At 42.8% G+C, this 16,746-nt stretch overlaps 1 protein-coding gene across 3 annotated transcripts in view; it reads right to left on the minus strand.

Annotated features, from left to right (window-relative positions):
* Positions 1-1,444: 1,444 nt before the first annotated feature.
* The window catches only part of MYOM1 (myomesin 1), a 153,038-nt gene continuing 137,736 nt past the window's right edge, over positions 1,445-16,746 (minus strand). For all 3 annotated transcript variants that reach the window (XM_058692583.1, XM_058692582.1, XM_058692584.1), the window contains 9 exons: positions 16,078-16,191; positions 15,296-15,383; positions 14,124-14,162; positions 13,928-14,033; positions 10,528-10,691; positions 8,279-8,315; positions 8,009-8,031; positions 5,416-5,471; positions 1,445-2,271 (listed from right to left, as the gene is read on the minus strand). In XM_058692583.1, the coding sequence (XP_058548566.1) occupies positions 1,978-2,271; positions 5,416-5,471; positions 8,009-8,031; positions 8,279-8,315; positions 10,528-10,691; positions 13,928-14,033; positions 14,124-14,162; positions 15,296-15,383; positions 16,078-16,191 (921 nt within the window). In that variant the 3' untranslated portion in view covers positions 1,445-1,977. The remainder of the gene's footprint in view (positions 2,272-5,415; positions 5,472-8,008; positions 8,032-8,278; positions 8,316-10,527; positions 10,692-13,927; positions 14,034-14,123; positions 14,163-15,295; positions 15,384-16,077; positions 16,192-16,746) is intronic.

Below are 16,746 nucleotides of genomic sequence, written 5' to 3' on the forward strand. Positions count from 1 at the left end.
TGATGCACACTTTGATTTCCCAAGTTTTCACACAGTTTCAGAACTCAGGACACACTGTTGGGATTCAACGTCCTTCTTGTTTTCTCTCTGGTCTGGGCTCCAGTGGACTGGAACTGGGACTGGGGGTGGCAGGTTCTGCTCACACGCACACCTCCCTCCTTCCCTTCCCCTAACACTGGCGACTTTGCTGCTGGTTCTCATAAGGGGGGCATCTGAGGTGTGGAGGAGAGTCTTGGGGGTCTCTCACCTGCACATCTCCCTTGCATGCAGAACTGCCCCTGCTTTACTCCTTTCTCCTCTCTTTGGCTTCCCTGCTGGTGTCCACTTTCCTCAGGTCTTCTTGTCCAGAGACAGCCGTCTTGCTGAAGGGGGGAAAGCTTCAGACTACACAAGGTCAGCCGCCCTTGGCTTTGACCCTTGGGAAGCTCATCAACTTGCCATGCCTGTTAGTGAGAGCACAGCATCTCTCCGCTGACTGGCGTTCAATGTCACAGCAGCAGGGGGCACTTGGCTGCATTTGGGAATCAGCAACAGTCAGATGAGGGGTTTCCGGTCCTGAACGTTGCAAAGGAGAAGATGTGTAGGTGTACCTCCAAACTTATAAGAGGGTCAGTTGTCCCATCCCTGACCTTTGGCAGGAGGATGGAGAGGGGAAACCTCATTTTACCATTACTGTTTTCCTCTAGTGGTGTGTGAGTGAGCATGAGTGTGTGTGTGAATGTGTGTGGTAGAGGTGGTTGTGGGGTAGTGATGGAGGAAGAATCAAATTTCCTAAAGCATAATGCTGTCTGCCAGCAAGCCCTGCAAAGAGGGGCAGGCTCCAAAGCTGGCAGTTCTCTGAACTCAGAATCAGGGTTCTTTTTTTCTTAGCTGTGCACCCTTATTCGCCAATTCTGGCACTAGACTCCCACACCATCTTATTATCCTTAATTGACACATTACATGCAATTACTCTGGGTATCTTAACAATGGAATAGACTCGATTGTACAGTAAGCCACCAGATGTACAGTGACAGCTCAATTTTACACCCTGGATCTTCAATTGACCTTGGATGACTCTGACAAGTCTGTGAAGGTACCACTTTATTTAAAAAAAATTTATTTTTAACATTTATTTATCTTTGAGAGAGAGACACATACACAGTGCTAGTGGGGGAGGCACAGAGAAAGGGAGACACAGAATCCGAAGCAGGCTCCAGGCTCTGAGCTGTCAGCACAGAGCCTGAAGTGGGGCTCGAACCCACGAGATGTGAGATCATGACCTGAGCCGAAGTTCGCCGCCCAACCAACCGAGCCACCCAGGTGCCCCGTGAAAGTACCACTTTAACCAAGAGGAATTTACATCAGAAGATGTGCTATAAGAAGCAATGAGAAGGATGCACCAGAGACAGCTAAACTGAGCAGCCGAACAGGAAGAATAAGAGAAACACTGATAGGGAAGAGGAGAGGTGTGAGGACTGTTTATTAATACCAAGGAGGCTCCAAATCACAAGACCGCCAATAGAAATGCACGTCACTATCGTAACAACACACAAAACATACTGGTTGGCTTAACAATTAATTCATCCCTGTCTTGACAAAAATGCTGAAGTATGATTGCAACCCATGAGAATTCACCGGGGAAAGTCTAGCCAAGTCCAAACTCTGCTCCACAACACATTCGTCTGCTCTCTGACCATCGTTCAATGTCCCTCTGACTTTTATTCTGGCCTTTTCCTTAAAACCATTTCCTAATGTTTGTGCTACCAATGGTATTTTCTTAACACAGAATTTGCAGATAAAGAAAAACTATTAAAATGTTGTTAGTTGATGCTTTTTTACAGGAGTAAAAGATTTCACAATTTTCCCCCAAGCAGCACAAAAATAGGGAGTAGAAAGCATGAAGACTTCCTTATGCTTAACTCAAGCCATTTGCACACAAGTAACTCGAGGCAGCTCAGTGCAGCTGCCCCTGCGCACACTCTCAGCGTTCTCCCGTCACTTGGACTTCTTGTTGCCTTTCTGGGGCTGCTCAGTGGCCTTCCTTGCCTCCTCCTCTGGGATGAACACACTGATAGTGAAGTTGCTTATCTCCGAGCCATACTTGTTCTTCACAACCAGCCCGTATTTGCCGGAGTCGGCGGTGCTCACCCCACTGATGGTGAAGTAGGCCGTCTTGCCAGCCTCAAACTTGACGCTGCAGTGGTCGTCTGTGACCAGAGGCTTCTCGTTCTTCAGCCAGGACACCTCTGGAGTCGGGTCACCCCACACGATGCAGGTGAGATTAAGCGCCTGCAAAACAGGTTTTATCAGAGGGAAGGAAATATATTTGGTACGATAATCCAATTTCAAGAATCCTTCTGGTGGTCCGGCAGGACCCAAAGGAGGATAAACATAAAACCCATGGAATGATGGGTGGAGTTACGTGGCATATGCACCTGTGTGGATTACAGTTTGACTTCAGTCCTGAGTAGGTTTCTGTAGGGCCTCAGCCTTCTGGCTTTGGGAGTGCTTATCATCACAACCACACGAAGGAGTTTGCTTTCAGGTCCCACAGGCACTCTTGCTTTCGTAAACACCTAGATATGCCTTTTGTTCTCATGTGGCATCTGGACGCTGTCTCGGTAGAGAAATCTCATTGCCGTAATTACCACCTGCTCACTTTGCATTCTGTCTGCCTCACAGAGCCCGGCAGCAGAATCGTAACAGCTGTTTCAGATAATGGGACTGATTTTCAGGTTCCACCTTCCTCATTTTATTTCTCCCCCAAAACTCCACCCAGTCTGTTGCAGTTGCAAAGGTGCTCTACCAAAATGTATTCCTATTTCCTGATATCTTATTATACTACGATCTGTGCTGAAACCCTCTTATTTTAAAAGATCAATGCTTAGGCCTGTAGTTTTTAACTTTACCATAGTTTTCTGTTGAAAGTTTAAGAGTAATTGTAGATTCATAAACAGTTGTAAAAAATAATAGAGAGATCCCATGTGCCCTTACCCAGTTTCCCCCAACAGTAACATTTTACAAAACGATAGTATAAGAACACAACCAGTACGTTGACAGTGATGGAATCCATTGTTCTTATTCAGGTTTCCCCAGTTTGGCTTGCACTCATTGGTGTTTGTGTGTGTGTGTGGCTCTATTCAATTCTGTCACTTGTCTAGGTCCATGTATCTAGTCCCTCAGTCAAGACAGAGAACATTTCCATCACCACAAGGATCTCTCATGTTGCCCTTTATACCCACACCCACTCCCCTGTCCCCAACCTCCCAACCTCACTTCCAACTCCTGGCAACCACCAATCTGTTTTCCATTTCCAACACGGAATTTTCCAAAGCATTATATAAATAGCATCGTATAGTATGTAGCCATTTGAGATTGCCTTTTCTACCTGGCACAACTCCTTGCAGATTCATCCAAGTTACTGCAGATATCAGTAGTTTGTCCCTTTTTATGGGTCAATAGTGTGCCATGGTGTGTGTGCGTGTGCATGTGTGTGTGTGGCTATAAAGGTCATCTGGGCTGTTTCCAGTTTGGGGCTATTATGACTAAAGTGGCTACTGAACATCTGTATACAGGTTTTTATTTGAGCTTAATTTTAATTTCTTTATGATATATGCTGAGGAGTACAACTACTAGCTCATATGGTAAATCCATGTTTTCCTTTTTTGAGAAATTGTCTAACTGTTTTCCTGAGTGGCTGTACAATCTTGGTTTACATTTCCACCAGCAATGTATGAGTGATCTGTATCTCTGCATCCTTATCGGTGTTTGTTGTTGTCACTGTTTTTATTTTAGCGGTTCTGATAGGTGTGTTAGGATATTTCATTGTGGTTGTAATTTGCATTTCTCTGAAATTACTTCACATTTTAAATTCCATCGTGGCATTTTTTTTTCTTACTGAAATCCAGAAACTATAAGAAAAAGAACTAGGGCTCACAACATACAGGGAAAAGGATATTCTTCTCTAAAGAGTCTTATATGATCACTTATTATCTCTTCTATAAGAGTATTGTTTAAAAACAGGAGATTAAGAAATCAGTTTCCTTTCCATGGTTAATTAGCATTTCTTACTGAATTATTCTACAAACACATTTCAACAAGAAAAATAGTCAAGCTATTGCCATTAAACTTACCCAAGTGGATCAGGTACATGATTTTGGAAACTGTGATTACTTAGGGGTTAAAACTTTTTTTTTTTTTTAAGTAGGCTCCATGCCCAATGTGGGACTTAAACTCATGACTCTGAGATCAAGAATTGCATGTCTACTGACCGAACCAGCCAGGCACGACTTGAGGGTTAAAACTTTTAACAAAACCAAACCAAACTCTCAAATACCTTAGGTGTCATGGAAAACTACTATCCATACTTTAGATTTATTTCCATTATAGATCACAAAGTGCTTCCATACACTCTTAATTCTCACTACAACCTAGTGAGCTGAATATTTTGAACCCCATTAGATGAGGAACATGAAAACCTGCAACCCTGCAGTGGTTGAGCTTAAAGTCAGCTGTGGTCACATATTCTACCCGCAAAGAAATTTAGCTGGATGAAACCTGCCTCTCACTAAAGCCTTTCTACATGCCTTGTTTTATCCCTAGTCTACCTACTGAATGTCTTCAGTGTCCTTCTGAGGTGGGAAAAGGTTTTGTGCCACTACCGGTACCCCTCCCCTATGGCTGGCTTATTAAATTAGTCTTTTTAAAAATGTTTATTTTATTTTTGAGAGAGAGAGACAGAGTGTGAGTGGGGGAGGAGCAGGAAGAGAGGGAGACACAGAATCCAAAGAAGGCTCCAGGCTCTGCGCTATCTGTACAGAGCCCGACGCGGGGCTCAAACCCACAGACCGTGAGATCATGACCAGAGCTGAAGTCGGAAGCTTAACCGACAAAGCCACTCAGGCACCCCTGAAATTTGTCTCATGAAACATAGGGATGAAGAGAATGACTCCAGGTTAGAAATTATGTTCATTGCTTTTCAGAGAGATGATTACAGAGCCAGGAAATACCAGTTTAAAGTTAAATGGAAAGAAATCAGCTTTCAACCGAAATAGAGCCAACAGAAATTCGCGGAGCAGCATGTTCCCTTCAGAGGCGAAGTATTTAACAGGACAGCCTATTTTCCACTAGGTATTAACGTTCACATCTTTCTTCATTTATGTTTGTCATATAGTTGTGATCGAACATTTTTTGCTTCTCATGGTATGAAAGGGCACCTCTGGAAATAGACTCTGTGGTCCACATGAGCCTGTGTAAGGCGAACTTGTATCCTGACCCTTGGCCTAAAAAACAGACTTGGTTTGTGCTTTGAATCTGGCTATTCTGAAATGAACCCTAAGAAACAGTGGTGGGGACTTGCTTAGAACAAAGTCTGGGCCACTGGAACCCATTGCTAGTGTGGAAGATGTGAGGACAGGAGTGGTGCATGCTTACCTTGCCTTCCTGGATGGTGACCACATCGGGGAGACCACCCAGCACTCGGGCACGATCTGCAAGCATAGGCATTTCTGGTTAATCACTGAAATGATGAGCGTCAGTGATCCCATTCACAAAACCACCCCAGGGAACTAACTTTCCAATTTAGCCTCCTTCTCCTTATAATTCCTTTATACCTGTTTTTAATATGTAAAATAAGAAAATGATCCAGTGATTGTGGATGTTACCCTTCCTCATACAGATACTTTGTGTGCATGGGTGCCTCTATCTGTGCCTAAATTATCAGCTTGAGATGGATGGCTTTGTGGCATCAAGACCTGCTCTATAATTTTCACAGCTATTTTCAGCCCTGGCCCTTCTGCAGCTCAGTGGGGCTCAGCTCAAGGAGGCAGAGCAGATCTCTATGGACAGCCTCCAACTCTGCTTGGCCTCCTTTATGGGCTTCCCTATGATTAAAAAAAAAAAAAAAAGTTGCATAATTGGAGGCTATAAGCCATGAGATCTGGAGGTTTATGCAAATTGTGGGCTTTCTTTGTGGACTTTTCTAGAGAGCTTTTCTTTCTTGTCTCCTACTAGTTCTTGGTATGTAGGGCTGCGATCTATGGCCATGAGTGCAAGGGCCCCAGCTGAGGGGGCGAGGTGTGGGAAGGGTGCCGAAATCCAGAGCTGACCTCTTGCCCCCCTGCCCCCACTAAGCCCTGTGTTCTAGGTGTGACTGGCCCAGCCCCAGAGAAGAACATTTGTATAATCTGCTCAAAGGGACACTGTTTGCCACTAAAGCAGTAGCCATCACACTCTCAATTTTAGGCCTACTTTAATTAACGTGTGACTCTAGATCCCAAAGTCAGAAGACTAAAGCTTTGAATGAGTCTTGAATCTTCACTGCTTTCTCCTGTTGATTCCATTGCACCTTGCACCACTTGTAAGTTCAACTCGTCATTTGGCTCCTGCCACACCCGATGTGTGATATCAGGCAGGGCACCTGTGTGGACCCCAGTCTCCTAATCTGTGGCGTGGAGGAAGGGTTGCATTACAGCTGTGGACATGATGTCACCCAGCTCTGCTCCACAGCATCTGTGGGATTCCTCTGGGGGCCCTCTGAGGAGGGGCACTGAGTCAGGGAGCTCAGACCCCCTCCCAACTCCAATGAAGCTAACTCAGCTTTTACCCATTTTGGTAAAATATCTTTCACACAGATACTGGATCTGCGTGAAAGATGGTGTTTGAATGAAGCATCCCCCAACATATAAAAGATTAAACACATGGGGCTAGAAAAGCACTAAAGTCTCTTCCAGCTCTAAACTGCTTTGGTACAGAAATTTCAGAAAGAGTTCATGAACTGGAAGGAGGGTCAGGCTCCTTGCCCACCAGAGTTTGAGAATGGGGAGTAGCCACCAACTGTGGACACTGGATTTGCTTGTGCGTGTGTACAGGAGCAGGAGGGGCACACGGGGTACCAACAAGGAGCGCTCCCCTCTGGCCCACAGTGGGCCCCGGTGCCTGCGCCACTCACCACTAGCAGCAGCCACACAAACCCAGCACAAGGGCAGGAAGAGGGAAGGAGCAGGAAGGAGGCGGGAAGCAGTGCAAGTCAAAGGTGAAAAGTTCCATCCTGAGTGACCTGGAGCCACTAAAAGGCTGGCAATGACCTCATTTCTCACTCCCCTACGGTTCCCTTCCATTCCAGCTCAGGACTGACTCTACAATTTTAACCTTCAACCATTTTCAAATTGTTGCTTCACACACTCAGAGAGAACCTGCATGATTACGATATTTAGTCCATGCCCCTGAAATCCTAAAAGATTGGGAGTTCCAGAAATCTCCATGTGTGAGGCAAACAGCTGACAGAAGTTAGTAGTGAGCACATTTCTGGGTACACAGACTTGACAGTTTGGCATTTGTTCACTCAGACCGTGAAGTAGTCAAGAAGGCCTTATTTGGCAGCTTTTATCCTACAAAGGCTCTTAGGAAAATGCAGGAGTAAATCAGTGATAGTGATTTACCTGATGCCAAATGTACAAAAATTCTTTTTTTTCATTAAAATTTTTTTTTAAGTTTATTTATTTATCTTGAAAGAGAGAGCATGAGCACGGGAGAGGCAGAGAGAGAGGGAAAGAGAGAATCCCAAGCAGGCTCCACGCTATCAGCACACAGCCTGACGTGGGCCTCGATCCCACAGACTGTGAGATAATGACCTGACCCGAAATCAAGAGTCAGGCACTCAACTGACTGAGCCACCCAGGCACCCCACAAAGTTTCTTATTTCTTCTTTTCTTTAATATAAATAAATTTTTCTGACACATTGTGCCTGCTGCAAGTGGTTAACAACTTGCAAAATTTGTGCCCAGAGATTTCTCAGGACACCTGGGTGTTTAGCTCAAGAGCTGAGTGACAGTCTTAAAATGTAACCTGAGACCTTCCTTTCACAGACATTCTTACTCAAGAGACTAAATGAAAACACATGTAGAAGGTTAAAGAGAAAAAAGAAAGGAAAAAAAATTCATTCTTCTCCATCTGCAGTCACAATAAACAAATGAAAGTTATGTTTTGAAACTACGCCAGGAATAAATGGGAAGGGGGTTTTACTTACTTTTCTCTGCAATGGCAGCTTGTCTGTGGTTGAGAGACAGGAACAAACATGAAAACAAAGAAGAATTTTGTTTTAGTGTTACTTCAAAGTGGCGAAACCTGGACTGCATTTCATTGCCTGGGAGACATCTTGCTGCTCAACAAGGCAGTGGGAAGTGCTGCTTTTAGGCATTTGCCAAAATAAAAGACCCTCTCTAACCCTCAGGTGGGGGAATATCTGAGCACACCATGTTCCAGAGAAATCAGTGCACGCAAATGGCAAGGGACTTACTTTAATCTCTGGAATTCAGCAAAGGCTTCATCATATGCTTTAAGAGAAAAAAAAGACAAGTTAGAATGTTCTCACCCAGAGCTGAGGACACAACAGGAGTGGATTAAAATTTACAGCCTGAGGTCAGTGTGATCAGTCCAGACATGACTAAGCTGACTTTGAATAAGCCTATGCCTCCTTTACTCTGCAACTTGATGGACTTCACAGGGGAAGCAAATACTTTCTAGGGAGAAAAGATGAAGTAGTGGATTTTAGAAGCTCCCAATCCGGTTGCAAGACCATCCTTTCAAACAAAAAGGCAAAGATTCACTCTGCCAAAGATAAAATGGTAATAAAGGTGGTTAAACATCCTGAACATCAAAAAGGCTTTTCTGTTATTAAATCATCCCCCATGTACGTCACAGCTTCCTAGCTGGACAGTTAAGTGTTTCCAGGTTGCATAGTCTGGCCCGTCTATCTGTGTGAAAGGGCACAGGAACTATGACACTCACAGTGTGTGCCAGTGTGGGCCCGAAGCAATGCTTCTGAGCTGGCCAGGAGCCGAGATAAAAGACAGCAGATGAGGAAAGGAGAGCTACACTGTTCTAAAATCTCTTCTCCCCCTGAGCCTGCAGAGCAAGCCGCTTGGAATACTTCAGGTAAAAAGGCAGCTTTATTTTGAAGTCTCTCTCATCTCTTCTTTAAGCTCCTCTTTGGTCTGAGAATCATGATATTTTATGTCTAGAAAGTATTTACATAATACCAGTCCATCCCCCTGCTTTTACGGATGGGAAGAATAAGCACAAAGTCAGGCTTCAAGTCTGGGGAGGTAGGCCAGTTAGGCTACCCCTAGCTAAGCGTTCAGTGCCCTTCCTTTTGCCCACACTACACTGAGACGTGGGCATCGCTGAACCAATACGCTTTGGTAAGCCGGAGAGTAAAAGAAAAAGTTTTTTAGGTTTTGGTTTTTGTTTTTAAATCCACCCCCTTCCTGTTTCCCATTTTCTGTTGTGTTTCAAAATGTTAGAGGACTGTGCGAGAGATCCCCTGTCACTGCAGTGTGTGACTCAGGCACAGGGGGGAGGGGGAGGCGGAGGCAACAACTCCCATTTGAATCTTTCCAGTCCAAATGAGTGGGAGATGGGGGGTAAAGATAAGGGGAGTCAGCACAAAATAACTCAAGGCAGGACTGAAAAGGCTGTGCTCTGAATTGTGAATCTACTCTCTGAGGATTAAAAACACTAAGAGTTCTGGGATATTTAGATTGCATTTGAGTACATGAAGGAAGAAGTGGAAGAAAAAGTCAGCCCACAGTCTCCTTGAGAAATATTAGGTAGAAGCTAGACAGGAGCAGTGGAAGGAACACCCCAAGGCAGAGTCCCAAGTGCTTGAAGGAGGATGATAGAAACAGGAGCTGGAGGCAAGGATGGTGATAAGTAAGCTACACATTAAAAGCCTGAGGGTACAATATCCTGACCCTGTGGCTTCCAGGCCTTGGGGCTGACAGATCAAGAGCCCCAGGTGCGTGAGGAACACACACTCGCTTTCCTCTTACATCTCTTTTAACCATTTAACTTGTGGTTGATAGTTGCGTGTTACTTCTGGTCTGCGTTTGTCCATGTTTCTCACTACTTCCTGCTCCTCTTTCGTCTTCTCTCCAGATGCCCCCATTCTCTCAGCAGATGACCAAGAAATCTGAGGCCATGAGGACCCAACTTTTCCAACTTTCTTCTCTTCTCCTTAATATTGATCTTTGCCAATTCACATTTACCCTCCTCTGGTTTCTGAAGAAAAGGAATCCCTTGCTCTTCCCAAAGTCAACGCCTCCGCCTCAGCCCTAGATCTCAAGCCTTCCATTCTTCAGAACACTGATATATTGGTTATTCCCCTCCACTCCCACCTTCAATCCTTCCATCTCAACTGATTTCTTAAACTCTATTAAACATGCTCAAATTCCAATTACCATAACACATTCCTTTTTCAGTGATCGTCCTTGCTCAAGTGATTGTAAATCAACCTGCCCTTCTTTGTAAGCACCTTGAAAAGGTAGTTCTTTCTCTCCATGTTTATTGTCTCCACTGTATACTTTTCACTGATACCCCAAGACCCACTGAATTCTTTCTTCTACCACCACGCTAAATTTAAACTACTTGATTAAAATCCCCAATCATCTTTCAATAGTCAAATGTAATGGCTTCTTGTCACCCTTCTTTCTTTTTTAAAAGCCCTCTCCTCCTCAGGAATTTCTAACCTGCAAAATATCCATTTACCTTGTCCAGAAAGATCCACTGTCTTTTGGTGTCCAGTTTTGCCATCAAAGAGCTCCATTACATACTTCCCTTTGTCATTCGGAGTGGGCTCATTGATTTGCAGCCAGATCTGCTCCCCGGTGACCCCACTCTTAACTCTGTCTGTGTACTTAATAGCAGTCCCGCTGTTCATATCAAAGAAAACATTGTTATTGTTTGCTTTCATCCAGAGCTCATTTTTACTCTTTCTTGAAGATCTCACCATAGAGTTTTACAGGCTTTCAAACAACATGGGATCCACATATGTTCTGCTTCAGAAAAATTAAGGGCCCTGCATCACAGAACTTGGATTCCAAGGTCCAGGGCGGCGGTGAGGGTAGGGGGTCTGACAGTCTGTACATTTAACTCCCAACAGCAGTGTGGGGCCCTAGCCGAATGCAACGCCAACACTTCTCAGTGGTATTAATGATCTTTGTTTTTGCTTGGGTTTATTTGTAGGGCTAAGAGAATCTTTAAAGTGAAAAGGCCAAACTCCATGTTATATTACAGCATATTTCACGCAGATGGTCTACGGCTATAAATCAGATTTTACAAAATAATTAAAAACAGACTTAAGGAGGTTCATCTGTGGCTGAAATCTATTGACATGTATGTGGTTACAAAGCTATTTAAAACATATGTAAATATGTACTTGGTAGGAAGGCCTAGAGTAAATGAAAAGCAGAATCTCTGCCAAAATGAATGAGGCACTTTCTCTGTCCCTGAACGTGAGTTTCTCTAAATTCTGTAGTAGGTCATGAGCAGACACATACATTGCATTCTTTACAAGAGAATGAAAGCAAATAGAACCCTTTGCTTTGTGATCTGATGGCCTAGACATGTTACTGTTATAAATGAGGTAAGAGAGAGGTAGAGGTAGATATACTCTCAATGATGCTAAAAGAAACTTTATGAAGAGTTTGTAAACACAAGAGGAAATAAGAAAAAAAGGCACAAAACTACTTAATGATAGCAACAATTATGCATAGAGAAAAGACTGGAAGTACACCAAAAAGTTTACCCTATGGCTAAGAAAACTAGAGATGATATCATATTATAAACTCTTTCTAATATGTAATATGATATTATGTGTATTTTCTAAAAGAAGCAATGTGTTATGTTTGTAGTTGTAATAAACAAAATGAACTTTAAAAACAGAGAAACAAAAATCACGACTAAAAAAGTTTCAGCTTTCAAATAAACATTCACAGCATTTTTCTTATACACTACATTCTTTAAAAGCTATTAAAAGTTAAACTGCCATAAAATGAACAGTAATGGAGCCCCTCTGCACCCACAGACTTGAGTCTGAGCAATATATATGTCTTAGACAGTTAGAAAGATAGACAGTCCTCTGGTTTGCTATAATAAATCTGTTGAAATCTCTAATCTCTGACCAACATGCATAATACCTTACATTTGTAAAGCCCTTCACGGTTTACAAAGTGCCATAACTTTCATTCTCTCATTGGGTCCATCAGTATTATGAGATAAAACAGGTATTATTGTCGCTATTTCATATGAGAGAAACCTGACATTTCAGAAAATTAAATGACTGGCCTAAGAATCAAAGGAAGATAGGAGCCAAGTCAAGACTAAAGCCCATTTCAAGGGTTTTTTTCCTGTTATGCCGCATATTTACATAAAGACAGTGAAGACAATGAGTCCTTGATTCCTGAATCTTTCATAGGTACCCGGGTACATAAAACAGTCATTCAGCTGACTAGACTGAATAGAGTCAGAGGTTTATGCCTTGCTAGTCTAACAGGAGTTTCCTCAAAACTGAATGCTCTCATTTTTGTGAACAAGTAATTCTTTTAAAGATGATGTAAAGCCTTTTGATTGATGATTCAGTTAATTTATCTTCTCTTATTCTTCAGACTGATATATTAGGATGTCCTAGCTGTCACAGAGGAATTTCCTAGAATTTGATCTATTTTAACTTATAATTACTTTCCTAAAATGTTCTGAAAGAAATAGAACAAAGGAATGAAACCCCAGGCGTTCAAATTGGAATTTTACTCCTTCTCTTCCCACCCCCACGTCCCCCCCCCCCGCTCTGTTTTTTTAAGAACTCAGGAAATGAATAAGAATACGAATAAAAACTGTGTTCCATATCACAATAAAGTCATTTTTAAAGAAAACACAAATGACTGTTTTGTGGGACCCAGCTCTGGTTAAATGTTCAATCTAGACTTTTAAAGCAACACGAACACAGAGTAGTGCCAGGATGAGGGGCTCTGGAGCCAGGCTGTCTGGGCTCAGTTCGCCATCTACCACTTAGTCGTGTGGCCTCAGGCAAATCACCTCCCTGAACCTGAGCTTCCTCATCACCGGGTGAGAATTACTTGCTTCCTAGAGTTGTGAATATTAACTGAATTCATACATGGAAAGGGTGTGGAGCAGTGACCAGCGTGTTATAAACACCCACTGTAGGGAAGATAAACACTGTTGTGCGCCCCTTCCCAGGGCTGCCACAGTGACCTACTGCCCAGTGGGGCTGCTAAGGAGGTCTGCATCCAAAGAGTGGACTGAAGGGGACTGTACCCCATCAGATGTCTATGCTAGGCTGCAGTTCTCTTTCAGCTCAGGAAATTTCAAGGACGGGCAGAGGTTGAGGTCACGGCCAAAAGTATAATGGGGAGCTGGTTTGACTTAGAAACCTACTTCAGCTCTTAGAATCCCAGAGGTGAACTTGAGTTCACCTATAACACCACAGAGGACCCTGGGATTAGAACAGATATGCAGGCTCAGTCTAGCTCAAACACGCATTCTGAAAGTAATCGCAAATCCCCAAAGCCTTCCAGGGGTGGATGAGAAACAAGTTAATGCCCAACTATGCCGACTACTATCAACGCTGACAACAAACTCAGGCACTCCACTGGGTCAGGTTTCTTTGGTGAATGGCTATTCATTCAAATAACAGGAAATTTGGTGCCTCTTGGTGCATGCTGCTTCAGTTTTGTTCTAGACCATAGCAGGGGTTAGCTGCAGGTAGAGAGGGAAGAATCAGAATTTGGATCTGGATGCCCGGCAAAGCAGAGGTAGCCCAAGGTCTACCGTCTGGAGGTGGAGGTTGCATTATAGAGACGTGTATGGATTATGATAGTTCCCAAATCACAAAGACAGGTGATTTTAGCCATCACTGGCCTCTCCATGTATGTGTTGAGGGAAAGTGCTAACCTTGTCCTAAGGGAATTGTGGGGGTGCTTGTATCCTACACACATCAACGTCAGACCTGAGAAGTAAGAAGGCTCCTTACAGAAGAGGAACAGAGGGTTGCTGTTGCCCTCCTCCTGCCCCCTGCCATGCGCACGTGCACCCACACACACATACATGGAGAAAGAGTTTCTACAGGGCAGTTAAGTTCCCACTTACTTACTTGTGGGACCAGTTAACTTTCAGATCATCCAGATAGTAAGTAACAAAAGAGTATAGCCGTATGCCCTCGGCTGTGCTCTGGATTTTCAGGTCTGTAGCAGACAAAGCTGAAAGAGGAAAACAGCATATTTCATACAGCTGTAAGCCTAACCAGGAGCATAATGAAGCATTGTCACGGGGAGACCATTTTAACTTACCTATTGTCTTACATACTTCAGTCATTAGTTCTTTAAAGGCTGTGGATAGAGAGTCACAGACAGAACTTTAGCATAAAAATGCTCACCAAGGTCAAATCTCAAATTGTTAGTAGCATGTGTTGTCAACATTATCCTGCCTGGTGAAGGGTGTTGGCCATAAGGTGAATTTGCTGACCAAATGAGAATAAGTACTCTTTGAGGGAATAATACTTTAATTTGTATCAACTTTTAAAAGGTCCCTGCTCTTATTTTGATATTTTTCCCCCTCTAATTCTTTGTAACTATATATACACTCTAGAGAAAGCCACCGTGAGATTTCCAGGAAGGTTCTTGGCTTTAGGATTCTCTTCTTCTTAAATCCCAAGAAGTCTTAGTTTACCTAAGAGGAAGTTTTCTCATCTGTGCCATCAACTCATAATGAACTAACCATCCAGGCTCCCTGATATTTCTCAGCCTTATAATGCTTTTTGCCAATAAGCACATTTAGTCTTGCCTCCACGAGGAGCAGGAAGGTGAAATCGAAGTCAGACTCACACTGTTTGTTAGTAATACTGTTAAAGATCTTTTCCAAGAACACACTTGGAAGTTTGGTGGTCACAGGTAGGTCTTTGTTATCATGATATATTTGTTCTTAGAAGTCTCTCAAAAATGGAAATTGCTTTCTTGCTCTGCTAATACCTGAGAGGTTTCACAGTTCACATATAAATCTTTCTTGCCACCTTTTAAGAGTGGACTATTTGGCGACATGCTTTTCATAGAATTTTTTTTTAAGTGAACATCTTTTTAAAAAGTAAACCCAATGTGGGGCTTGAACTCACAACCCTGAGAGTAAGAGTCATGTGCTCCTCTGACTAAGCCAGCCAGGCTCCCCTCACAGTAGTTCTTGATCCTGGAACATTTTTTATATGGTTGAAACAAAAATGATGCTTTATAATGAAAATGGAACCCTAGGGGACTATGGACTACAAATTCTCTGAACGCCTAAAGTACACTTTTGATATCCATGAAGACTAAACGTGAAGTATTTTTGAATAAAACAGTCGTTCACTCTGCTGGAGTTTCAATTAAAACAAAACCTGTGGACAAACACAGCAGGACTTCAGCCTTACTCACCAGTCTGGTAACCTGTACGCAGAACACACAAAATGGACCCCCCCAGTTGGTGGACTGACCTTCATCCACAAGCTTCAGTCTGCTCTTATCTTTTCCTCTGTCGTCTTTCAGGATAACTTCATAAATCCCAGCATCTTTCTTGGAAAACTAAGGGGGGGATGGATACACCACACTGCAGCTTCCAGCAGCCTCAGAGTACCGTGTTTGCACTCTTAAGGTCCTCTGGTTTATAGAACTGCCATCAAATCACACATTAAACAAGCATCTGGCTATGTGAGCAATGAGGAGTTCACAGACGAACGTGTCCATCATCATTTCACCAGCTAGCGGTCCTGATTTTTCACCCTCTAGGGCTATGAAGTCCTTATTCTTTACTTTTCCTTCATATTAAAAACTAATGATCACATATATTTGAAACATATGGCCTTTTAGACAAAAAAGGAGGTAAAACCCTATACTTACATGAATACTACGCCTGATGTCTCTGTACTTTGAGGGAACAAGTTATCATGAGGCTTAAGAGCAAACCAAGAAGAATCTACTTAATTGCCTTGCCCCTCACCCATCTATGAAAAGAAGTAGCTTAGAGAGGCCAGAGTTGTGGTGTCTAACCAATATTGGTTGGATATCTGACAAATCCATGCATTATCACAAAGTGAGAGTTTTTGTGTTCCTACGGTTTGTTTATTTTTGGGGTGATGTCAAGGCAGGGATCTTTGGAGCAGCTAGAAGTAAGGTACTACAAGTGACTGGAGTCAAGGAATACAGAATCTTATCTCTTTTTTAGAAGAATGTAGGGTACAGAACTAATAAATTACATTTCACATTTATAGTCACCTACCTCTGTTATAAGCAGTGTACATATGCCATCCTTAAAGTCATGCTTTTCATCCACTGATATCTCTCTTTCATCTTTGTACCACACAATATGAGTTTCCTTCTTAATATTTGCCACCTGGAAGAAAAGCCATAATTATACTTCTTGAAGTAAGGGAATGTTGCTCTTACAAAACTAGTTTCTAATGTAGCATTGGAAAGAAGAAATGCATGAAATTAGAAGACATAGATTTCTTTTTTTTCAAAAATTTTTAATGTTTATTTATTTTTGAGAGAGAGAAAGAGAGAAAGAGAGGTAGCAAGCGAGCATGAGCAGGGGAGGGGCAAAGAGAGGGGGAGACATAGAATCTGAAGCAGGCTCCAGACTCTGAACTGTCAAAACAGAGCCTGACACGGGGCTCGAGCCCATGAGCCTTGAGACCATGTCCTGAGCCAAAGTCAAACACTTAACTGACTGAGCCACCCAGGCACTCCAGAAGGCATTGAAAACAATTTTAATTGGTAAAGAGTTTAGAATAAAATGGATACAAATGAATAAACCTAAATCAATAGCACCTATTTCTAGCAGTAAAAATTGACTTTAAGATTGTCTGGTGGACAGAAAAGAATAGATATGTACATGTTAACATGTATACTTAAAATAAATAATAAATATCTGAAAACCATAGAAGAC

The sequence above is a fragment of the Neofelis nebulosa genome, chromosome 11, assembly GCF_028018385.1.
Source record: "Neofelis nebulosa isolate mNeoNeb1 chromosome 11, mNeoNeb1.pri, whole genome shotgun sequence".
In the NCBI taxonomy this organism is placed as follows: domain Eukaryota; kingdom Metazoa; phylum Chordata; class Mammalia; order Carnivora; family Felidae; genus Neofelis; species Neofelis nebulosa.